General features: G+C 41.7%; 1 protein-coding gene across 1 annotated transcript in view; it reads right to left on the bottom strand.

Annotated features, from left to right (window-relative positions):
* CACNA1C (calcium voltage-gated channel subunit alpha1 C) overlaps positions 1–24,857 on the bottom strand; it is a 1,008,001-nt gene that overhangs the window by 114,865 nt on the left and 868,279 nt on the right. The window contains 8 exon segments of the mRNA XM_078156118.1: positions 823–875; positions 5,688–5,795; positions 7,531–7,618; positions 10,088–10,194; positions 17,926–17,985; positions 18,142–18,201; positions 19,643–19,772; positions 20,049–20,181. Coding sequence (XP_078012244.1) covers positions 823–875; positions 5,688–5,795; positions 7,531–7,618; positions 10,088–10,194; positions 17,926–17,985; positions 18,142–18,201; positions 19,643–19,772; positions 20,049–20,181 — 739 coding nt within the window.

Here is a 24,857-nt window from a genome sequence, read left to right as displayed (position 1 = left end):
TGGTTGTCACTGTGGTTTAAGACCTGGCTTCTGGTTGTTTGTGTTGGAGCCTAGAGCATTTGTTAAGTGTATGAAATGAATGGGAATACGCTATTGGCAGAAGGAGTGAAATCACTAGCAGGTGAGGCTGTAACAGGAAGAAGAGTAAATAAAAAGAGAGAGGATTGTATGGGAACTAAGAGTGAATGTTAGTGTCAAAGGTGATTCTTCTGGCACAAATCCCTGGGGGCTTGGGTTTGTCCCTATGGTGTGCCTTAATTTTGGAAGCACAGAACAAGTAGATATTAGGGCTAGTTGGAAGGTGGTGCCATCTGCCTCACCTGAGACTATATGTGGCTTTGAGTCTCCACATGCAGTGATATCAGCATCTGGGGACACCAATGACACAGTTCTGATTATTGTGATATCTGAGTATCACAGGTCTGAGAACCCAGTTGTTTCCACATAAGAAAAATGATTTGGGGGTGAAGCATTCAGACCCCAAACTTGGCAAGTGGTTGAACTTGAAAGTGCATGTGAGTGGGTTTGTAACAAAAGCATGCTAGGCATCTATACCTCTGTTGAGCAGGCTACACAAATTTCTAAAATGCCAGATCAAACAGCAAAACTTCTGTGGGTGGGACATACAGTAGTCAATGGGTTCCATGTGATGTTACTAGGGATAGATTCCCAAATGGGGAAAAGGAAGAGGTCTATTGCAAGCCACATTGCTCCTGGAGAAAGAACAGGATGTTCTTCCCCCAGACTCCCATCTTGGGCCATCAGGCACATCTTCTAGGGCACACTGACCTTTGGGTTGACTCCATACTGGATTGTACTCACTTGCATTCAGCCTCGGTCTGTTTGGAACTGTCTGTACAGGTGTAGAGTTTGCCCTAGAGGATCAAGGGAGATTTTAATCAATCCACAGGTATTTATTGAGATATGTTGATGGATAGTTTTCAGTATCATGGAGATACAAAATAAATCAGAGCTATAAATACATGAGGAATTCAGAAAGAGAAAGATGATCAGCATAGGCTGGCCCAGTAAGGAAGCCATGGAGAAGTCACTAGTACTGGGCCTCAAAACATAAGTAAGATTTGGATAGAAGTGGTTTTTGGATGGAGGATTAAGATGAAAGGATTATAGAGGAACAGAATCTTAGAGTTGAAATGGATTTTAGACACCACCTAATCCAAGAGCTCTTAACACAGGGCTTTGAACTTGTGCCTAAAATATTTTGATGAGTATATTTCAATATAATTAGTTTCCTTGCAAATCTATTTTATTTTATGCATTTAAAAACATTATTCTGAGGTGTCCATAGATGACCATAAATAGCTAGCTAGAACTTATATAACGTCTTAAGTTTTGCCAAGTGTTTTATGAATGTTATCTCATTTAATCCTCACAACAACCCTGAATGGTAGGTGTTATTGTTATCCCTATTTTACAGATGAAGAAGCTGAGGTAGACAGAGGTTAAGTGAAGTGACTTACTCAGGGTCACCCAGCAAGGCCAGATTTGAATGCAGGGTCCAGTGGCCTTTTCACTGTGTTACTTAGACTGCTTCTAGGGGTTCCATGATGCAAAAAAGGTAAGAGCCCGTAAGTGAACAAGAATCCTCTCTACAACATTCCCAAGAAGAGATCAAGCAGCCTTTATTCCAAGATCTCTGGTGAGTGCAAAGTACAGCCTTTGGAAAGCTCTTATTATTAGGAAGTTTCTTCCTTTTATCAAGATTAAATGTGTCTCTCTTCAACTTCCAACCCGCCATTCCTAGTTCTGCCTTCTGGGGACAAATAGAATAATTGAAATCTCTCTTCCCCATGACAGTCCTTCAAATACTTGAAGACGGCTCTCATGTCTCAACCTCTCTCCTCCTGAGGCTGCTTTTCTTCAGACTAAACATTTCCTGTTTCTTCAATCAATCAACAAGTATTTATTAAACATTTTCTTAAGTGCCAGTTGCTGTGCTAAATGCTGGAGATGCAAAGAAAAAGGAAAATCAGTCCTTGCCCTCAAGGTACTTATACTATCATTTTCATGGTATTTATATTATCACATACTTGGGGGATACAAGATATATGCAGAATGGACGGAAGGTTCCCTTAGAGAGGAAGGCACTGGAAACTGGGGGACTGGGAATAGTTTCCTGCAAAAGGTGGCATTTAAGATGTCTTTTTTTTTTTTTAGGCAATCATGGTGAAGTGACTTGCCTGGGTCACATAGCTAGTAAGTGTCTGAGGCCACATTTGAACTTAGGTTCTCCTGTCTTCAGGGCCACTGCTCTATCGACTGTACCACCTAGCTGCCCTAAGCTGAGTCTTAAATGAAGTCAGGGACTCTGAAATGGGGAAGTAAGCAGGGATAGAATTCTAAGCATGGGGGATATTAATGCAAAGATCCAGAGACAAGGAAGGGACTGTTCTGTGTGAAGAATACAGCAGGTAAGTCAGGTTGGCTGGATTGGAGAGGGTGGGGAGGGACATTATGTGTGAGCACACCAGGAATATGGGACAGAGTCAGGTTATGAGGAGCTTTGAATGTCAAAAGAAAGGAGTTTATTTTTGATTCTTGAGGAAACAGGGAGCCACAGCAGTTTTGAGCAGAGAAACAACATGGTCAGAACTATACTTCAGGAAAATCCCCTTGGTAGTTGTATGGAGGATGAACTGGAGTAGGGAAAGACTAGGCAGAGATATCAATTTGAAGGCTATTGTAATAGTGCAGGTAAGAAACCTGAGGGTCTGAACTAAGGGATGGCTATGTAAATGGAGAGAAGGGGACATAAACAAGAGAATGTTGTCAAGGTAGAAATGATAAGACTTGACAGCAGATTGGATATATGGGGTAAATGAGAATAAAGAACTGTGGATGTGGCCCAAGTTTTGAACCTGGGTGACTCAGATGATGGTGGTGATATTGACAGTAATAGAAAATAACCCTACAGATGTGGTTTGACTAGGGTGGAGTAGAGCTGGGCTGTCGTTTTTCATGTTTATGTTATACCTCTCCTCATGTAGTTTAAGATTGTATTAGCACTTTTGAGTGCCATATCAAACTACTGACTCATGTTGACCTTAAAATTTATTGAAGTCCTCAAATTGTTTTCAGATGCAGTGGTATCTGATCATGCCTTCCCCACTTACACTCATGAAGTTGATTTTTTGAACTCAAGCATAAGACTTTAACATTTATCCCTATTGTACTTCATCTTATTAGATTTTATAGAACAATCTCGGTGGTCAAAATCTTTTTGTCTCCTGAATCACTCTTTAGACATGGAAAAAAGCATGGATTCCTCTGCCTCCAAATTTTCTGTAAACTTGATAAGTATGTCATCCATGCATCTATCCAAGTAATTGAAAAAATGTTAAACAGCAAAGGGTCACACAGATCTTCAGGGCACTTCATTAGAGACCTCCTTCCAAGGTAAGATCCAGATACTAATGACTCACTTTTCTTAGGTCCATCCATTTAACAGCTCTGAATTCAAATAACTGTACTTTTGTGTAGCCCACATCTCTCCTTCTCTATAAAAAATTGAGTAGAGAATTTCTCAAAATTTAACAAAATCTAGATTTTGTTAAAATCTAGATAATTAAAAAAAAAAGGGGAAAATCAAGTGAGTCTGATGTGACCTGTCTTGATGAAGCCATGCTGGCTCTTTGTCACCACTGTTTTCTTGCCTTAATGTCACTACCATCTCCTTAATAACATATTTTCAAATTTTGCCCAAAACTGAAATCAAACTCACTGGCCTATATAGGTTGCAGATTTACTTTCCTTTTTTTGAAAATTGAGAGAACATTTGCCCTCTACAGTACTGTGGCTCCTTTCCTGATCTTCCAAAGATCACAGTAATCTCATCTGCTAGTTCTTTCAGGAACCTGGCCTAGAGACTCAAAATTATCATTAACAGTTAAATGCTCTTTTGAAATCCTGGGTTTCAGCTCCCTATTAGCCATTTTTACTCTATTCCTTTACAATCAAAAGATTATTCTTCTTGGCAGGAAAAAAAATAACAGAATCAAGATAAGAATTGAGTTTACAACAGCTGACATTTACATAGCATTTTAAACTTTCCAAAGTGTTTTGCATACATCATCTCATTTGAGCCTTATAATAACCCTGTGAAGTAATTACTACTAATAATAAGTATTAATTAGTACTTATCATCCATTTTACAAATGAGGAAACTAAGTGCTTTCCCCATGGTTTCACAGCTAGTAAGTATGAAGGGACTGGATTTGAACCCCAGCCTTCCTGATGCCAGGTCCAACACTCTGTTATATGACTCTGCCTTCTTTCTGTTATCTCTTATCTTTGGTCTAATCATGCCAAACAGTCCTATCTTTTCACTGATCTCCCCTTTCTCCTACAATAAAGCTCAATCCCCTTTCTGTTTTGTTCAGCTTTCCTTCCTTATCCACGTTACCCCATTCTAAGCTTTTGAGCTCGTGGTGATACTCTTCTTACATGACTATACCTTATTTTAAAATTCATTTTCAGTAATCTACTCTTCAGCCTTTTATATGTGACTGCTTTTAAAATCTAAGTAGGTTAGCCAGGCATGGTGGTATATACCTGTAGTCCCTGCTCCTGGTGAGGCTGAGGATAGTGGATTACTTATACTCAGGAGTTCTGAGCTACAGTGGGCTAAAGTTTGATTAAGTGTCTACAATAAATCTGACATCAATAGGGAGAGTCTCTGGGAGCAAGCGGCCACCATATTGCCTAAGGAAGGGTGAACCAGTCTAGGTTAGAAAGCGTTAGGCCCGTAAATGACTGGTGTACTTCCAGGCTGGTGAGAAAGGGTCTTAAAAAATAAAATAAATATATTTTTAAAAAATCTAAGTAGGTTAATGAACCCCTGTGTAGACAATTTCAGATTTTCCTATCTCCTCTCTCTTCCCCTTAGAAGGTAGGGAGAGGGGGTAGGTGGTGGGGAGGAGGAGGCAAGGAAATCTCAGATGAAGAGAACAGAATGAGTAAAGGGAAGGAGGTCAGAATTAGCATGGCATGTTCAGAGGCCTGAAGAAAATGACCTGACTAGAGTAAAAGGTGTGTCCTAGAGAGCAGTTGGGGATAGATCATAGAGGTTTTAGAAGTTAGGCAGAGAGAGGTACTTCAGTCTGAAAAAGGCAATAGAGATACACTGTACTGTCTTGAGAAGAGTGAAATATTTTTAAAGAGATATACTTCCTTTTTCCCAACATGAGAAAGATTTTTGCACTCTCATGACTTAGGGGGAATGTCTGGTAGGAGGTAGGGGGCAGGGACACAGACAGAGAGAGAGCTGTAAGGAATGGCTCTAACCTGACTCTTGGGTAGGAGGCAGGGGAGAGGGGACCTGTAGCCTCAAGGCTATATATGGCCCTCTAGGTCCTGAAGTATAGCCCTTGACTGAATCCAAATGTCACAGAACAAATCCCCTTAATAAAAGGATTTGTTCTGTAAAACTTAGATTCAGTCAAAAGGCTGCACCCCAGGACCTAGAAGCCCACATGTGACCTCGAGTACACAGGTTCCCCACCCCTATACCACCTAGACTCTAGGTGAACCATTCTTTCCATCAGGTTATTTCACTGGTCTAGAATGTTGGGGAAAGAGGACCAGAGACACCCATTTCCATTCCAGGTCTGATCTGTTGTTTTTTGGGGCCACATCTATACAAGTTTGACTCAAACACAAAGTTTTACCTTGAACAGCTGTACCCCAATGCAGGCAAACATGAATTGCAGAAGTGTGGTGACAATCACAATATTCCCTATCGTTCGGATAGCAACAAACACACACTGGACCACATGCTGCAGGAAGAAGAAAAGAGCAAATTATTTTTTTGTGTGTACATGGCTTTTCTTCCCCTGTTAAATTGTAAATTCCTTGAGGGAAACCACCACATTTTATATTTCACATTTTTATCTCCCCTAGTCCCTAGCATAGTGCTTGGCACATAGTAGGATTTTAATAAATATTCATGAGTTGAATTGAAATGAGGGAAAGGCCCAGGGCTACAGAGAGGTCTTGGAAGCACGAATCTTCCCTTCAAAACTGTGATCAAATGACTACCTCAATTTAATTTAATAATCACTAAGCAAATTCTATGTACAAGGTGTTATGCTAGGTATAGAGACAAAAATGAAGTAAAGCTTCCTTTCCAGGAGTTTACATTCTATTTGGGGGGATATGTTATTGATAAACACAACCGTCAGGCAAAAAAATTTATTAAGCTCCTACTATGTGCCAGACATTATGCTAAGCACTAGAGATAATAAAGAAAGATAAAGAACAGTCCCTGATCTCAAGGGCTTATAGTCCAATGGAGGAGACAACAGGCAAATGACTATAGAAGATCAAGATACAATGGAGATAATCAACAGGGGAAAGGCACTAGAATTCAAGGAGATTGGGCAGGGCTTCTTGCAGAAGACAGGATTTTAGCGGAGATACATATAAAGTAAATGCAAAGTCACTTTTTTGAGGGGGAGAGCACTAAGGAGTGGGAGGTAGGGAGGGTCAGGAAAGGTCTTATGTAGGAGGTGTCACATGAGCTAAGCTTTGAAAGGAGCTAAGGATGCCAAGAGGTAGGGATGAGAACAAGAGCACTGGGGACAGCCTGTGCAAAGACACAGAGGGAAAATGTCTTACGTGGGGAACAGCAAGTAGCTCGTTTGGCTGGGATGTACAGTGTGAGGGGGAGTAATGGGAAATCAGTCTGGAATCAGCACCCTGTTCCAAGCGTTTACTGAGCCCCTCAACCTCAGGAGCCTCCAGGAGGAAAGGCAGCAGTAACTCCCATTCTCCATGAGTAGGGAACATTCACCTCGGAGAGATGGAGTAACTCTCCCAGAATTATGCCATGAGTCAGTGTTGGAACCCCACAGGATAGAAATTTTGGTGTCGTGACTATATGGTTAGGGAGATCCTGGACCTCCCCAAATACAGAATTCTCATCTAATGGCCCCCAGATCACCCAAGTTATTAGCCACTATGTTAAAGGCCTAAGAAAAGGACCACTTGCTAAGTTTTGTTTGGGATTTAATCATTTACAACAACCCTTCTGTTTGCAATAATATCCATTTTTATTTCTATAGTGTTGTGAAATTTACAAAGCGCTTTCCTCATAACAACTGCATATGACAAGTCTTGGAAGTATCATCAACTTCATTTTATAGATGAGGAAGCTAAGCCTCAGAGAGGTAAAGTGTATTGCTCGCGGTGACTTGCTCATTGAGCCCACATCCTCTGCCTTTAAATCCAGGGCAGTCTTACCACATGGTAATTCCTTCCAATAATTAAGTATTCTAAGTCACTTAATCATAGGGACAGGATATGCCATTTAGAGCTGGAGAGGGCATAGAAGAGATAGGGAGAGCTTATTTGGGAGTGGGTCTGAGGGCAACTGTTCAATACAACCAATAACCTATCATACCTAGCTCCTATTGCCCATCTGACAGGACAATACTTAAGGTCCTTCCCCGCCCCAACAAAGAAGAGTTTTAAGTCAGCAAGACAGCTAAGCCTTGGGCCAGTATTTCTCACCTTTAATCCCTTGGCCCTGTTGATAGCTCTCAGGGGTCTGAGTACTCTAAGAACTCTCAAGATCTTGACAACATTGATGGCACTGGACCTGAAAGAAAAATGGGGTGGGGTTGTCAGTATCCCACTGGGGGTATGAACGAAGGGGATTCCAGGACAGGGCCTGCCCCAGGCAAAATTGTGAAGTAAAAAAAGTTCATCTTCAGGGATTTTTTTTTTCTTTCCCCTCCCTAGTATCTTTTTTTTTTTTGCTTCCACTCCCACTCCCCCATAGTCCAGCACTCCTATATATCCCAGGAGCCCAAATGCTCCTTATGTCAGCCTAGGGGACCTCCTCTTGGAAAACAAAGTACTCTGAAGAAATTCACTCTAATGTATAGTGACTGAAAAAAGAGGATGGCTACTGATAGTAATGTTTCACCTAAAAGAACGAATTATTAATGGTAGAGTTTCAGGCACTTAAGCATATTGACTTGTTGGTGAGAGTTTTGGGCACAGATCCCTCAAAATCAAATCTACCATGCTGGCAGCAGCCTGCTCTGCCTGATGAATGATGAACCAAATGACGTCTAAGGTTCCTTTAATCTCTGAGATTCTAAGGGTCTATGATTCTAGGATTTACACATATGGCCAAGCCTGTTTCAGCACAGGATCAGAATTCATTCAGGTCATGCATAACATCAGCCCTGGCATAAAGGTTGGGCAGGATGAGCAGAACCCTGAGTCGCCATGTACAGCTTTTGAGAGTCTCAGGTCATAGTTGCTCCTTCTTTTTCATTTATGGAACAGTGGATGCTTTCCCCAGAATACCACCAGGCAAATGTTGGCTGTCTCCAAAGCTGTTCAGAATTGTTCATCTCCTTAGAACTGTTGAATTTGAGACACATCTCTAAAGAAATGAATCTTCTTTCCACTGTGCTTTGCTCCTTTCCCTGCTGGGTCCTCTCAAAGCCTTTTTGATGTCTAAAGAATCAATCAGGAACTGAAAACACTCTTTGTCCCAGGTGCCATGGGGGCCAGAGGAATTTATTGTGACCTCTTGATCTCTCTTCTTTCCCCTTCCCCAAACCTCAATCAGTTGGAATGGGAGGATGGAAAAGAATTAAGGGGATGGTATACTAGGTAAAGGGTTAGGGCTAGACCAGGGTTAATGGAACTAACAATGCTATGTCCTTATAACTGGGTCATCTTCTACTTTTCTTTGCTTATTGTTTTCTTCTTCCTTTAATTATCTATTTTTAAAAACCCTACTCAGTCTTAGAGGGTGGAGTAGAAGCAGCTATCTTAGCAGTAGAGAGGCTGTTCTCACAGAATATCTGGAGGTGTGGGTTTGTTAGAAAATAATGAAAACCTCATGGATAGTGGGCTGTGTATGCCATTTCTCTTTATTTTTGAGGTATTTCTTTCTACCATTCCACCTCTCAATACATCCCACCACTATCTCCTCTCCCTATCTAAACATTCTGGCTTAAATTGCTGGACACCAGTCTTAGATCCTGGTGGCAATGACAACGTGCAGCACACTAGGGGTTACTGTTGTTGATTTTATTTTCTTTGTAGCCAAAGGATAGAAATATCTGGATTTATAGGTGAATAATATATTTTTAATGTACCTTTGTTACAAAGAATATAAAAAGTTTCCCTTGATTCATTTCTCTTTTTTCCTTGCTATCCCTGTGGAGAACTATCAATATTATTCCCATTTTGCAAATGAGAAAAGTCCAATAAATGGAAGGAAGTAATTAAGTCAAGCCTGCAGAGTGAGTGGCAGGATTAACCTTGGTCTAACCCTAACCCATATGTCTAGATTCCCACCTCAGGGCGCTTTTCACTAAACTTAACATTCCCAATAACATTAAAATCCTTACCCTCTCCTCGAAAAGGACTTGTTATTGAAGTACCTAGCTTTTCCCTCCTTCCCTCTTCCAGCCTGGCTTTAATTATGGAAGTAGATAGTCTAAGCACTTATTCCTTTGGGTTAATGCATTCTGCTCCTTATTAAAATGGAAACAGAATCTCTGGGAAAGGTAAAGCTACCAGCTCTTAACATCTCAGAGGAAACTAACTTATCAGACCCATCCCAATTGGATATCTAGTTGGAAGCAGTTCTCTACAGGAAAGAATTAAATGGCAGGCATATTTAAATAGAGAAAAGATGAAAAGATAGGTTACAAGGCCCTGGGATAGAAGACTGAGGGGGATATGGCTGTGGAAGGCCTTAACCATTGGAAAGGGCTGCATGGGGGTGCAGGCCACTTTGATGAGGCAAACTTGAAGAAGAAAGAGGAATATTTAAAATATAAAAAGCTGAAGGCACTTAAAACAAAGTTTGTCTTCCAACTTTGCCTACTAGGCAGTTTTGTCCAGGAAGGGCTAGCTTATTTCCAGACCTTCAGACAGCTCCTTGATAAGTCATGCCTTTCTGCATTGTAGGGATTGGCAAGGTCTAAAGGTCATGATTAAAGCAAAAAAAAAAACCCTTGGACCTTGGAGTGGACTTCCTGCTCCTTCCTCCTATTAGCCACTTTCTCTCTTGGGCTAAGAGGGACCCCCTACTCACTGGATACCGAAGGAGATCAGGGACACGCTGACCACGAGGAGGTCCAAGATGTTGAAGTAGTTCCTGCAGAAAGAGCCCTTGTGGAGGAAAGCCCCATAGGCGGTCATCTGCAGGGGATGCAGAGAGAGACATAAGTGTACTCTGACACTGGATGAATCTCAAAGATCCTCCTTCCCTCCCCCCAGATCACATTGGGCATGCTCCTGGACTGCTCCAGGAAGAGGTCTTTCTAAAAAGCAAAACGGTGACAAAGAGAACCCCAAGGTTGGGCAGGAATTAAAAAAGGAAAGGAAATGCCAGGAAAGGTGTTTTGGCCATTAGTTTTCACAACTCCCAGAGAATGCCCCTGCTCCAGAATCTATACTAGCTCCCCATAATGCCTTTGAGATGATGTCTCACCCCAGCTTTCAAAGCTCTCCATTATCTGGGCCCCCACCTTCACAATGCAACCTCATCTACTACTTCTCAGTGTCTCCTCTCTACCCTGACTGTTCCTTGCACACATGCTCATTTCTGCCATTACTCTCATCCTTTCCAGCTTTACAGGGCCTCCCTCCCTCAATATCATAACCTTTTTTCCTTTTTTCTATCTCTTTAAATCCTCCTAATCTTTCAAGGTCCAGCTCAAATTGATGATTCTTCATAAAACAATTGACTGATCTTTCACTGATCTTTTCTTGGCCTCCAATGATACTTATATTTGAATTACATATTTTGTATTTAACTATAATGTCTTGTTCTTTAGTTCATATATCTAAATCCTTTCCTCTCAAATAGATGATAAGCTTATTGAGGGCAGGGATTATATCTCATATTTTCTCCAATTCAACACAGATAGATCTATTCAATTCAATTCAACCTATTCAATATCTTTGCTGCTTCAACTTTCGAGGTGTTTAGACTCTGGAGGCTGTGAGCTTTGCTCAACTGGTACTTCCTTTTTGAAACTCCAATACTATCTTTAACTTCCTTTTAATCCTAGATCTCTTCTTTTCAAACTTTTTATCATCTTCTTGTACTCACAGAAAACTGGATCCCCTAGAAGATGCTGCTGCTTCATTTGTGCCCTGGAAACAATAAGCCAGGACAAGTAGGCATACTGTGTATGTATTGCCCCATTCTCTACTTTCTAGACATGCCACTTAGCTCTCTATCTTCTTTTGAGGTTCACTCCATCTAGATAAATCAGAACTTTTTTCCATATTCTTTGCTTCAGTCATCTATTGGCCTCTAGGTCCCTCTCTTTACTTTCTCAAGAAAATACCTCCCAGACTTCTACCACTTCAACCTTTGTCCTCATATCAGACTTGAATATATGCTTTAGTGCTCCCTAAAAGAACCTGGACTCTGAGTTCATCAAACATTGGTTGTATCTTAGCTCTCATCACCATCTCCATATTCCATTTCCATGATCTTGAACCCTGAAATTCCTCTAATAATAATATTCTGTTCTTTCCTCTCACACTCTATCTCATTCCTCTTACAACTATCTGTCAGTCCTCGCTGCAACTTCTAGTCTCTCAGTCCCTTCCCTTTTCCTAGTTGATTATGTCTTTATAGTCTTGACCCTGTAGTTGACCAGGTCAACTATAATATCTCATAACTTTGAATCTCTTGCCTTTTTGGATTAACCCTATCATCTGCCTTCTTTATTCCTAATCAAGTGCTGCTAAATGTCACCAGAGGAAATCACACAAATTTATGTTAACAGCCTTTGGTGTATAGTGATTCTTTTATCTTTTCCTGATTAGTACACTCCTTACAGGTTTTTTGAAACTTCTCAATCTTCTTAATCCTCAGTGCCCCACCCACCCTGCAATCAGTGAGGACATAATTTTCTATTTTATTAAGAAAACCAGGATTATTAGCACTCTCTTCTCCTCTACTCTATAGATTAGAAACTTTTTTTTTAAGGCAATTGGGGTTAAGTGACTTGCCCAGGGTCACACAGCTATTAAGTGTCAAGTGTTTAGTCTGACTCGGGCATTTGGACTCAGATCCTCCTGACTTCAGGGCTGGTGCTCTATCCGCTGCACCACCTAGGTGCCCCTGTTAGAAACCTTTTTCAGGACCCCACATTCTCTCAGTCTTGCCAACACCAACCATGTCCTTCGTCTTGTTGCCTCTCATCTTCTCTAGAAGTGTGCCTCCCTGATCCCTCCCTCCCTTCCCTCCTGCTCATTTTCAGTCTGACTGTATCAATTGGATTTCTGCTGCTTATAAACATGACTAGGTCTCCCCATCCATATAAAAACCAACTCCTCCCCTCCCAAACCCTCAAGCACATTCACTTGACTGCATCCTCTTGAATTATTATCCTATATTTCTCCTTTCTTTCATTTCCGAATTATCAAAAAAGAATTTTCTATGTTCATTTCCTTCCTTTCCTTATCCAGACTTTGCAATTGTTTCTGGCCCCACCGCTTACTGAAATTGCTCTCTACCTAAGGTCCCATAACTACTAAACCTGAAAGCCTTTTTCCAGTGTTCATCCTGTTTGACACTTGATGATTTCTCCATTCTCAGGGATATTCTCTTCGTAGATTTCTGCGTGATATTACTTTCCCCTGATTTTTCTCTATTTGTGTGATTATTTCTTTCCTTGTCCCTTTTGCTGGATCTTCATCTATTTCCCACCTACAAAGTTCAAGTAATCCCTAAGGTTTTGTCCTTGAGCACTTTTCTTTTGTTCCTTTCTCTACTTTCTTTCTTGATCTCACCAACTCCTGTGAATTCAATTTATTATCTCTAAACAAATGACTGCCAAATCTATATGTCTAACCCCAGTATCTCTCATGAATTTCAGTCCTGCCAACTGACTGTGGCTTTCCATCTGGACGTCCTATTGGCATTTCAAACTCAGCATGTGTAAAACTGAACTAATTACTCCTCTTTTCCTCTAAAGCTGCTTCCTCTCTTTAAACTTCCCTGTTTTGCTAAGGACACCATCATCATTCCAGTCACCCAAGTTCACAACCTTAGAACCTTCTTTGACCTTCTCCTGACCCTCACCCTGACATCCAATTATTTTCTCTCATCACTTTTACCCCCATAACAGCTTTCACACTGATCTTCTTTTCTCCATACACATGACCTCTAACCTGGTTTAAGCTTTCTCCACTCCCCCTTCACTTGCACTATTCCAATAATTTCCTAATTGATCTCCATGGTTCCAGTCTCTACCTTCTCGAATCCACTGTCTATAGAACTGCCAAATTAATCTTTTTTAAAATTTATTTTTAATTAACATTTTTAATTAATTTATTTATTTTCAGTTTTCAAATTCATCTCCCTAAGATGGTCTGATCATGTCACTTCTATTGCTCCCTATTGTCGAGGTTAACATATACACTCCTCAGCTGGCATTTTAAACCTCTAGAATCTATCTACCTGTCTTTCTAGAATGATTTCCCATTTCTGGTAAATCACCCTACTAGCCATACCCCATCTCCTGTCTTTGTGTGTCCTTACAGTGTCTCCATGCATGGAGTGTACTCCTTCCTTGTCTTATCCTGTTGGAGAAGACTTAGCTTCAAGACAAAGTTCGATATTCCTTCCCTCACTCCATCCTTTCTCCCCCCATCCCAGGCTGACAGCGCTGTTTCTCTCCTCAAATTACTCTGCATTTGCGTATCTGTATAAATGTGGTATCTCCTCATACAATGGAAGTTCTTGATATAATTTATTTTTCTACCCCTAGCACCTACATGTGTCTTGTACTGTACTTAATACATGATTGTTAAATTTGTTGAATATTGTGTTCCTAATTTTCAATGTCTGTAAGCTTTCCAACCTCCCCAACCTCCAGTAATATATCATCTCCTGGACAATAGAAGCTACACAGTTGGCTTCTTAAATATATCCCCCAGTGGCACCTACCTATCAGTTCTGTGTTCCTAGTGGGTGCTCAAAAATTGTTAAATTTAATTGAATTGAAGCATGGGACAATTTAAGGGCAGGAAAGGATTATAGGCTGTGGAGTTACCCAGGGGAGAAAAAGTTACGGCCTAGCAGTTGAGTTGTGGATGCGAGAATGGGGAGTCAGCCACCTGACCAACTGGAGTCTGGCTTTTCTTTGTGGAATCAGGGCATGCACAGGACAGGGTGTTTTCAGAGCAATTCAAAAGCAGACACAGGGGGAGCTGGCAAAAATAGCTCTTGCAACCTAATTCTTTCCATTTGTCTCTTGCAATAGGGGGTCACAGGGGATTCAGGCACCTGTGCTCTGAAACAGTTTTGGGAAGTAGGTGGATTACATAAAAGGATGTGAGGGAATAGATTGGGAGAGTTCCATTAGCCCCACCATCTGGAGTGTATGACTGCCCCCTTCCCAACTCCCTTGGCCTCTGAAATGCTGAGGACCTCTGGGACTGGACCTAAGCTTTGATAGCATATATTGAAAAGGGAGCTCTCTGCTTCACAAGCCAAACTCCCTACACTGAGCATTTCTACTCTCAGTACTGAGGGAAAGAGCTAGGTCACTTCTGCCCTTGTCTCTCTAGGCTTGTATCTTACATGGAAACTCCTGAGACTTGGCAGTTTTTTCCTTATTCTATCTGGAAATGTGGCATCACTCAAGATTAGGGGAAATACAGGGTTCAAGATGCTAACCTTTGGCCTCTTTGCTGGTTTGTGTTCTTATACATAAGGGAACCCCAAAGAGGGGCTTTACCAGGATTACTGTAGTCATACTTTGTGTGTGTATACGTGTATGTGTGTGTGTGTGTGTGTGTGTGTGTGTGTGTGTGTGAGGAAGGTGTCTCTGTGAGAAGCAGGTAGGCTAAGGGAAAAAGCCTCCCTACCTGCTTTGGAAGCATTGGAAGGACAATTTAGGACTGCTTGTAGTTGGGCTGTCCAGCAATGCTGGGTCTAAGAACATGGTCAAAGGTGTTTGTCCTTAACCCAATTCCTTGCTACGAAGCTGCCTGCTCAGGCTGCTATTTCCTGGAAACTTCTAGCCATTGCTCATGAAGAACAGTCTTAGAGGAGACCAAGATAGCAGGATGTATAATCATAGACCTTTAGAGTTGGAAGGGACCTTAGAGGTCATCTAGTATGTGGGTCCCTTTTGCAGCATCCCTGAAGGATGGCCATCCAACCTCTTTTTGAATACCTCCGATGTGAGGGAGCTATATGCCCCCTGAGGCAGCTCGTTCCTTTGTTGGACAGCTCTAGTTCTTAGAAAGTTATTTATATTAAGTTAAAATCTTGCTGTAACTTCTACCTTCTTCCCTCTACAGCTAAGCAGAATAAATCTACTCCCACTTCCACCTGGCAGCCCTCTAAATACTGAAAAGACAGTTATCATGACCCCATTAAATTTTCTTTTCTTTAGGCTAAAGATTCTCAATTCTGTCAAGTGACTTTCAAATGATATGTTGGATCATTTCTGGACTGCTGCTATTAACTGCTTCTTGCCGCAAAGAAAGAATTTGATTTACTGGCTAAGCAAATACCCCTCAAAGTGGGGAGAAAAGTATAAACTCCAGACTAGGATTTTGAAGTTATACTTAGGAGCACACTGAGTGTAGGATGGAGGAGGAGGGACAGGGGATGGGAGGGAAGAAAAAGGATCTTGCCATCACAAAGCTTGTAAAGGGGTCCTTTACTATTTTCAGCTTGTATGGCAACATTGAACAAAAATCAGCACCATTGAAATCAATGTGGGAAGCTCTGTAGAGGAGGGTGGTGGAGAGTGAGCATCACACTTGGGGGCCCTCTTTTGAAGGGGCCTCATCCTTCATCCCTGCCCTTGAACACTTTTGTGTGATCAGTGATGCTTTTTACATGTAAGGCCTAATAAGCAACAGCCATCTACAACAATTCACTCTAATACCAAATTGAGTGCAGTCTCACATGGTTTGCCTTATGGCATGGCACATGATCTGATGGGGAGATACATCAGGCTTCCCCTTGCACAAGGAGGATGGAGTGGAGCAAAGAAATTCTGACCACAGAAACACCATGGAGCATATCATTTGTGGAGGTGGAGCTAGGGACATAGTTTGAGGGTATGAACAACCTTTGTAGGTTAAGGACATAGTATAAAAGTGAGTATAAAAATATGGACCCAACCATTTTCCCATCCTAGCCACACATGGGCGCATGTCCTAGCCCACACCTGGATTCCAAGGGCGGGATTTGGGCTTAGATATACTGGTGAGATGCTGCCTATTGTATACGATTCCATATCTGAACCCATTTCCTATCTGATCCAGTGATGGAAGGCCAGATCTATTTAGAGGAAGAAAAACAGGAAAACTCACTCTGAAATAAGACTAAATCTGAAGTGGATATCCCCCTGCCTTTTAGCTCTATTAGGTCAGGGATCACGCTTTGTCTTTGTATTACCTTCCCTGGACTCCTTATATTTAAGTTCAGCTCTTTGTACATGGTAGGCAAATGATTATTAAATAGATACATACATTTTATCTAAGTAAGTTATACCTTCTTATTCAAAAGGTCCAAATTATAGGAATTTTACCTTTGGCTTTTGAAATGTATTTCATTCTAGGGATAAGGTCTCTTTTGATAAAACTCAGAGGAGCTAGTTTTGAGGGTATCATGAAAACCACTTGACAAGTGCTGCTTTGCTGATGTATTCAGTGGTAAGTCGAAATCAGAGATTTGTTTTTGCCTGGGAAATAAAGTTTTAGGAAGATCTCGCCACAGAGCTATTAGCCCCCAGGGCCAGGGACATTCAGGTTTGTGCCTATGCAGACTCAAGCCTATGGTTTGGAGGCTATATTTCTGAGCCCCTTTGCTGACAATTAAATTCTTGTTTCTTGTACTTACCCTCCAACTCCAAATTAAAAAAAATTCTCTTAGCATTGAGCTATAAAGGACTCAATAAAGCTGTGTATAGATTTTGGAAGCCCCCAGATTTAGAACTGATTCACATCCTTTTCATTGGATTAGAGGCATAGCTACACTGTTCACATCTTCAGGATAACCTCAAGGACTATGGCATGGGCCTTGGGATCCAGGCTTGACACATGTGGGAAGGACAAGAGAAGAGAACAGCTTATGTCTTTTCTTTCCAACCACTCGTTCCCTACCCTTGGTGGCCATAAGCCATAATTTTTGTGCCTAGGAAAATCACCACAAACTATGCCCATGCAACCCATAAGGCTGAGGCTGCCTTGAGGAGGAGGGGGCTTCACATATGGTAGCTTTCTACTTTAACTAATTATTACTAATCAAGTTCTAAGGAGTGTCCTATAAATTCAGCACCCTGAAAAAAAGCCCTGCATGCTCCACTTTAGTTAAGACTTTGGCCAGAAGGAAAGGTGAACCTCCCCCTAAGAAGCCAGGAAGTGGAGCAAAGTTCCTTTGTGTGAGTGAGGCAGTACTGAATTATATATATTTGGTAAAGAAGGTTGGGAGTTGGAATATAGTATGAGTGTGTTTTGGGGTGAACTTCAGGTTGACTCAGTGTTAACGGCACTAAGATGATACATGATGAGCTTTCCTGCTGGCCTTTCCATGCCAAATGCTCCCCAGCCATATATCAGACAAAAAAAATTTTTTTTTGCAGGTAACAAAGGAGGTAGCTCAATATGGCTCTTGGCTTAAGACAATGTACCCATCACAAAAGTGATAGCCACTATAGGCTCCTTCCAGTCACAAGGTTAAGGGAGAATGAAAGAGAAAGAAACAGAAGAAAGAGAGAAAGAGACAGAAACAACCAGAGAGTCTCTCATGCTTGTGTGCGCACACACACACACACACACACACACACACACACACACACACACAAACCCACAAGGGTGTCCAGGCGAGGTAGAGAAAAAGAGAGAGACACAGTGAGGATGTATTATTTGCTCATGTTGCATTACCTTAAGGATAATTTCTAAGGTAAAGATACTAGTGAAGACATAGTCTGCATTGCCTAGGATCTGAAAAATAAGCACAATTGGGTTAGTGGCTCTGATTGTGAACCAGACAGCCCCAGAGGCATGTGGGTTAGCAACAGACAGTGGCAGAGAGAGCTAGTGCTGGTGGCAAGAGGGAGGCATGAAGAGGAGGAGGAGAGCAAGTGATGGAGGCTTTACCTTCAGAGCAATTTCAATGGTGAAAATGGTAGTAAAAACTATATCAAAATAAAACAGAATCTGCAAAACAAAAAGGGACAGGGTTGGAGGGAGAGGGAGGAGGGGGTCAAAAGGGAAGGGGGATAGATCATTGGATGTTCACCAGAACAGGGAATTGCAATTCAAAAATCAAGTAAGCATGTCACATGAAGCTTTACACATGGAGAAGGCAGAGCTGGGCTGGAACCAGGTCAGGAGGCAGGTGGCATTATATAATTTTTTTTCTGATGCCTTTAAGGTAGGGCTCAGCTTCAGAGATTCTCCAAAGCAGTCCCTTTTGAAGCCACAGAGGTGAGAGGAGGGTTTCCAGGGCACAGTGTAGTCAGTTCTGCGTCTGGGGCAGAAACACCTGCTCTTATATGAGCATATATCCAATATGCTCATCAAACCAAGTCAGCCCAGCCCTGATGCTTCTCATTGAAATCCGTGTCAAAGGGGTAAGCGAGTTAGAGATTTTTTGCAGACAACACTAGATACTCAGTTCAGATTGGGTCTGCTCTTCAGATGGAAATACACACAGAGGAGACTGCTGCTGTGTTTGCCATGACAGCCCCTTCCTATCAGCAGAAGCTTGTGTAGTCTGGAGTAGGGATGTGCTATGAAGCATCACAATTCTCTTCACCTTTGAGTGATGGGTAAAACTCAAAGGTCAGAGTCCCTTCCATCTCCCACTCCCATATTGCCCCTCTAATCTCTTCTCTCAGGTGGCTCTCTGGACACCACACCAGAAAGTATTTCTTCAACATGGGGCTGGGTGAAAATGGAGTCTTGGTTGTGAGGCACCTGAGAAGGACCACCACCCAGAATCAGTCCAAGCCTTCTGAAGACAGCCTTAGATAGAACTTTTATTTCCTGGGATAGCCATGGTTTAGCCAATCTGTGCCCACTCTGGGTCCTGCTTAATTCAGGCTGTGAGATTATAGAATCAACTGTGCAGTTCTCCTTCTAGAATAGGCTCTGATGAAATGAGCCCTGAAATTTTTCAGGGAATTCAATAACTCAAGGGAAGATCTCAGGGGCCTGGTCTATAGAGAATTTGCCACATTGTTGGTACATCATCACTCTCCTCCCCCTTCTATCCATTATCGAGAATGGAAACACTGTAATGATAAGAAGGAAGAGAACCAGTGCCTTATTTCATTGAATATTTCTGGTAACTCAGTTTCCCGGGCACGTGAAGAATCCAATGGCTTGCACTTTCCTCACCCTCAGGAGGAGCCAGAAGCAGTTGAGTACAATCTCTTTTGTTTGCTTCTAGCCCTGATATGTGGGCATATATGGAAGCTGGACCTGTTAAAGGGGTCTACTTGTTCTGTACCAGATAATGCTTATCATAGGTTATGGAAATGGGCATCTTCTTACTGTTTGGGCTTTCACAAATCTACGTCAGTCACCACACTTCTGGGCCTGCCCATACTCTTACCCTCCAAGAGGAAGACAGGGAGCAGAGGGGAATGCATACTTGGTTCCGAAAGGAGTTGTGTCGGACTGGGTCCTCAGCAGCCAGGGAGATGCTGCTGAGCAGAATGAAGAAGAGGATCAGATTGGTAAAGACATTGTTGTTGACAATGCGGTGACACTGAAGACGGAACCTTTGGAAGAAAAGAGAGGTTAGGTTAGAAAGGGAAAAGGATAGAGGCAGATATTGATACCATGCCAGGAATACTCTATAAAGTTCTCCCACACTGATACTTAAGCTTTGGGCTACCCATTTGTGCTGCATGGCTTAGGGAGTGGACTCTATTGAATCCTAGGCACCTAGGTTTTAGTTAGTGTTGGGCGAGGCCTGAAGCCTTGGAGACAATACAATTCTAGGTATTATGCTTTGGAGGAAAGAGAACCTTTCCTCTCACCATATTTCTGAATACCTGTTGTTATGGCCAAAGATGAAAAATGCACTGGCTTCTGGCATGGGTACTGCCTTTTCCTTGAGGTGTAACTCAGAGAGTGGGCGAGGGCGGGGCCCCACAGGCATCTCAGGCTCTTCCTCTTCTTCTTCTCCTGCAAGAAATAGGCTCATTCAAATACGAGTTTCCCACCCTTCACTGACAATATCTAGCCAGTGATATATAGTGAAAGTATGAGGAAGCACCGGCTCCTATGGAAATCCAGTATATCATCTATAATAGAAATCTTATTTGTTTTATTCTTGTGGGTCCCATGGGGGTTTTTGATATTTGAAAGTGGGGCCTGGGGAGGGAAAAGAGAGGTTCTCTTATGACAGCATATGAATGAGGAGTTGTCAGACACTAGGACAGAACAGTATGGGGTAGCAGAAATAGGATTGAGAGTCAAGAGGACCTAGGTTCATGACTCTCAAACCTATATGACCTTGGGAAAGTCCAGAACCTCCATTTAAGAAGGGATCTCAGTTTAGAACATTTCCTTATTTTTCACCTGGCTGCATTATTCTGATTCATCTCTGATTTCTCTGCCATGCCCAAGAAAGCTCATTATTGGGAAAACCTCATTGTCCTTCAAGATTCCAACAACTCCGGCACTCCTTTGTATTACTACCCACCACTCCTCTGACTTGGGAGTCATGAACTCCCAAACCTCTATGTAACGAGGGAGTTCAGCTCAGTTATCTCTTCATTTCTCACCTGGCTGCACCACTCTGGGACATCTGACTTGTCCACCATCCTCCCCTCTTCACCCCCCCCCCGTTGGGCACCTGCTTCCTTCCCCCACCTGCTTTTCAGCTTCCTTTTGTATACTGTCTTCCCCCATTAGATAGTAAGCTCCTTGAGGGCAGAGACTTTTCTTTTAGTAGTTATGTCTTTAGTACTTAATTTGGCACAGTGCCTGGAAAATAGTAGGCATGTTATAAATGTTTATTGACTGACTGATGTAATTATTTCTCAACACTTCGATTTCTATACCTCTAAGGTAAAAGAGGTTGCCAAGCTGATTTCTAAGGTTCTAAGGCTCTAAGTCCTCTGATCTCCCATCTCTGTGTCTTCAAGGGCGGGGAACCTGCAGCCTCGAGGCCACATTTGGCCCTCTAGGTCCTCAAGTGTGGCCCTTTGATTGAATCCAAACCGTGCCCCAAGACCGTTCTCCTTTCATGGAATGTGCCTCCTCTTCACCTCGGCCACTTAGCTTCCTTCAAAGCTTCAAGTACCACCTCCTACATGAGGCCTCTCCTCATCTCCACCAGAGGTTACTGCCCCTGTGTACCCCAAATTATCTTGTCTTTATTCTATGTATTCTTTTTTCTGGTTTTTATTTTATTTAAATTAATTTATTTTGATTTATCAACAATCATTTCCATACGCTTTTGAATTTAAAATTTTTCTACCCCTTCCTCCCCACCACCCTCCCTAAGACAGCACACAATCTGATATAGGCTATACATATACATTCCTATTAAACATATTTTCACATTAGTGATGTTGTAAGTAAGAATTAAAACCAATAGGAAGAACCACCAGAAAGAGGAAATAAAACTCAGCAGAAGAGAAAAAAATAGCAAATAGTATGCTTCAATCTGCATTCAAATTCTATAGTTCCTTTTTTTTTTTTAAGGCTATTGGGATTAAGTGACTTGCCCAGGGTCACACAGCTAGTAAGTGCCAAGTGTTTGGTCTGAGGCTGGATTTGAACTCAGGTCCTCCTGACTTCAGGGCTGATGCTCTATCCACTGCGCTACCTAGCTGCCCCCCATAGCTCTTTCTTTGGATGTGGATGGCATTTTCCATCACGAGGCCTTTGGAGATGTCTTAGATCCTTGTATTACTGGGAAGGGTTAAGTTTATATATATTAGTCAGCACACAGCGCGGCTGTTGCTGTGTACAACGTTCTCTTGGTTCTGCTCACTTCACTCAGCATCAGATCATCATCTTATGTATTCTAATAAATGCACATGCTGTCCCGACTTCCCAGTAGAAGGTAAGCTTCTTAAGGGCAAGGACTATCTCAGTTTTGTCTATATATCCTCAGTATCTAATACAGTGCCTCCAACATAGTAGGTGTTTAATGAATACTTTTTGATTGACTGATCTTGTGAAAGGTGATAGAGAATCAACCCAACATACACAACTCAGCGAGCAAGTTGTACATGGTAGATTTGCAGTTTCATGTGCAATCATCTTTTTCATTGTGCTGTGTTAGAGAAATGCTTGTTTTGTTCTGTGAATTGAAAATAAAACAAATAAAATAAGGAAAAAGACAAATATAGTCAAAAAGGAAAATAAAAAACCCGACAATATATTAAAAGTAGAATAAAATTTTGATGAGAAAAAAAAAGGTAATTGAAATAGACTATCTACGTGAGAATGCCACTGTACAGGATCAAAGATACAGGGTCATTGGTCTAAAGCTGGAAGGGAACACACTGGTCCAGCCCCATTTTACAAGTGAGGCTTACCCCAGGTCACACAGGTGGTAAGTATCAGCGGTGGGATTTGAATGTAGGTTCTCCTGTTCTTTCCATTGTGCATGCTGTTTTTAAACTGTCCTGCCCTTTTCAAGTGTACTTTAAAATTCCCAGAATGAAAAAGGTTGTCCCTTTGAAGGGTCTCATCCCTCACCTTTGCCCTTGGAGATTCTGGAGTGATCAGGAAGGGTTTTAGAACCTAAAGCTTTTAAGCCACAGCTCCCTCTGAAAAAGGGCTGCACAGCGGTGCATTCTGATATGGCAAAGAGCATTATAAGGTTCAACCTAGGTACTGGCACAATCTTGTTAGCTAGAATTCAGCTCTAAATTTCTTTGAGTTTAATATTGTCCCCTTGTCTCTGCTGTCCTCCTTACAATTCTTATTGCATACTGTTGCCAGATTAGTGTTCCTAAAACCTTTGTTGCTTCCAGGAAAAAAAAGCCAGATTCCTTAGCCTGTCATTTAGTGACCTTTACAACCTAGTCCCTACCTGATTTTCTGAACTTATCTTCCTCTACCACCTTACACGAACCTTTTATTACTGTCAGCTTCTTTCTTGAAGTGCAGGTAAAAATTTTCAAGGTAAATCTTATTTTTAAATCATATTTTTTTCAATCAGCAAAAACCTCACCTTTTCTCCCTTCCAACCTGCTCCACCACCCTTCTACTAAGTTGAGAATAAAAGAAAAACAAAACCCCTGTTACAAACATGTGTAGTCAACCCCCCCCCCAATTTCTGCATTGGCCACATCCAAAAAATATATTTCATTCTGCACTCTTGAGTTCTTCATGTCTCTTTCAGGAAGTGGGAAGCATGTTTCATCATTCCTCCTCTGGAATCATGGTTGATGACAGGTAAAATTTTGCTGTCCTTTGGGTGCTGCTGGGTTTTATGATGCTAGATTTTGATGTTTTACTTGAGTGGATTCATATTGGGATAACTTATATCAGGGATAGGTCTTGATGTTCTGATGAATCCTTCAATTGCAACAGCTAACTTGGTAATCTTAGGCCAAATGCAAAGCTAATCGCTAGGTAGCAGACCAGCAATATTCAGCTAATATAAGGCCACTAGAAATAATTTTCAGAGTTATCAATCTATGATTACTCCTCACTAGAAATACCTCATTTCTTCATTAGAAAAGTCAGAATTATGCAGAATTGTGCCTCACTGATCAATAGTGAAATAACCACCTCCTTTGGGGGAGGAGGGCAGGCAGGGGCCAGGAGGCATTTGACCATTTACATCACCTATATACTCCATTGGCAAGAAGGAGGAAAAGTCTATTAAGAGACATGTAAACATTTTTTAAAAAATTACCAATCTGGTTAAATTTTGGGTGAAGCCTCTATTTCGTGACTAGAGAGTAGGAACTACACCCAATGGTACCCTCATTGGTATTTTCCTGATCAAGTAGCTCTCAACTTCCCAGAAATGAACTCCAAACTGTCATGACCTTCCCTAAGATTGTTCTAGCCTGTCATGCCAAACAAATTTCCCTTCATTCCCTAACACATAGCATGGTCCTGCCCTTGGCTATCATCTTCTCTTCTTCTACTGTACTTTCTTCTTTGGCACTTCCATGATTTCAGCCACCCTATCTGTGAAAATGACTCTCAAGTCATTACCTCTAGTCTTGACCTCTCCCCTAAGTCTAGACCTTAGAAGATCCATCAGATATCTCCACTCTACTTGAAACTTGAACCTCATAAAAATAAGCTCTTTCCTTAAACTTTCCTCCTATTCAGTATTTCTAGCAGTTGATGAGCTGAGCCTTGAAAGGAGATAGGGATTCTAAGAGGTAGGGGTTCATTCTAGACATGGGAGAAAGTGTGTCCAAAGACATGAGAGATGAGATGGAATGCCAGGTAGGCCAGTTTGTCTGGAAAGTAGAGAGTGTGAAGAGGAGTAATATGCAAAAAAGCCTGGAAAGGAGCCAGACTGTAAAAGTTTTAAATGCCAACTGAGGCATTTAAATAGGGAACTCTTGAAGGTTTGTAAGAAGGGGGGTGATTTTAGAAAGATTATGACGAATATAGAGATGTTAAGGCATTTTCTTACAACCAGTGAACCCAGAATTAAGAAGTTTCTTAGTCAAACTGAGATGATGATGGGGCCTCAGCCATTGGATGATAGCAACTGTTACTATACCAGAAATGTCTAGTGACTGGCTGAATAAGCCAGACCACAGTTTTGACAGAAGTGAGCCCTGGTTGTTGAGAAGAGAGCCTGCTGTGAAGAAAGAATTCAGCTCCTAATACCACTCTTCACCTTTCGCCTTGTACCTTTTACAGAG

Source organism: Phascolarctos cinereus, unplaced genomic scaffold, assembly GCF_003287225.1.
Source record: "Phascolarctos cinereus isolate Bilbo 61053 unplaced genomic scaffold, phaCin_HiC Scaffold_1;HRSCAF=81, whole genome shotgun sequence".
In the NCBI taxonomy this organism is placed as follows: Eukaryota; Metazoa; Chordata; class Mammalia; order Diprotodontia; family Phascolarctidae; genus Phascolarctos; species Phascolarctos cinereus.
Note: the sequence above shows the minus strand (reverse complement) of the source record. Positions and strands in the feature narration are given on the sequence as shown.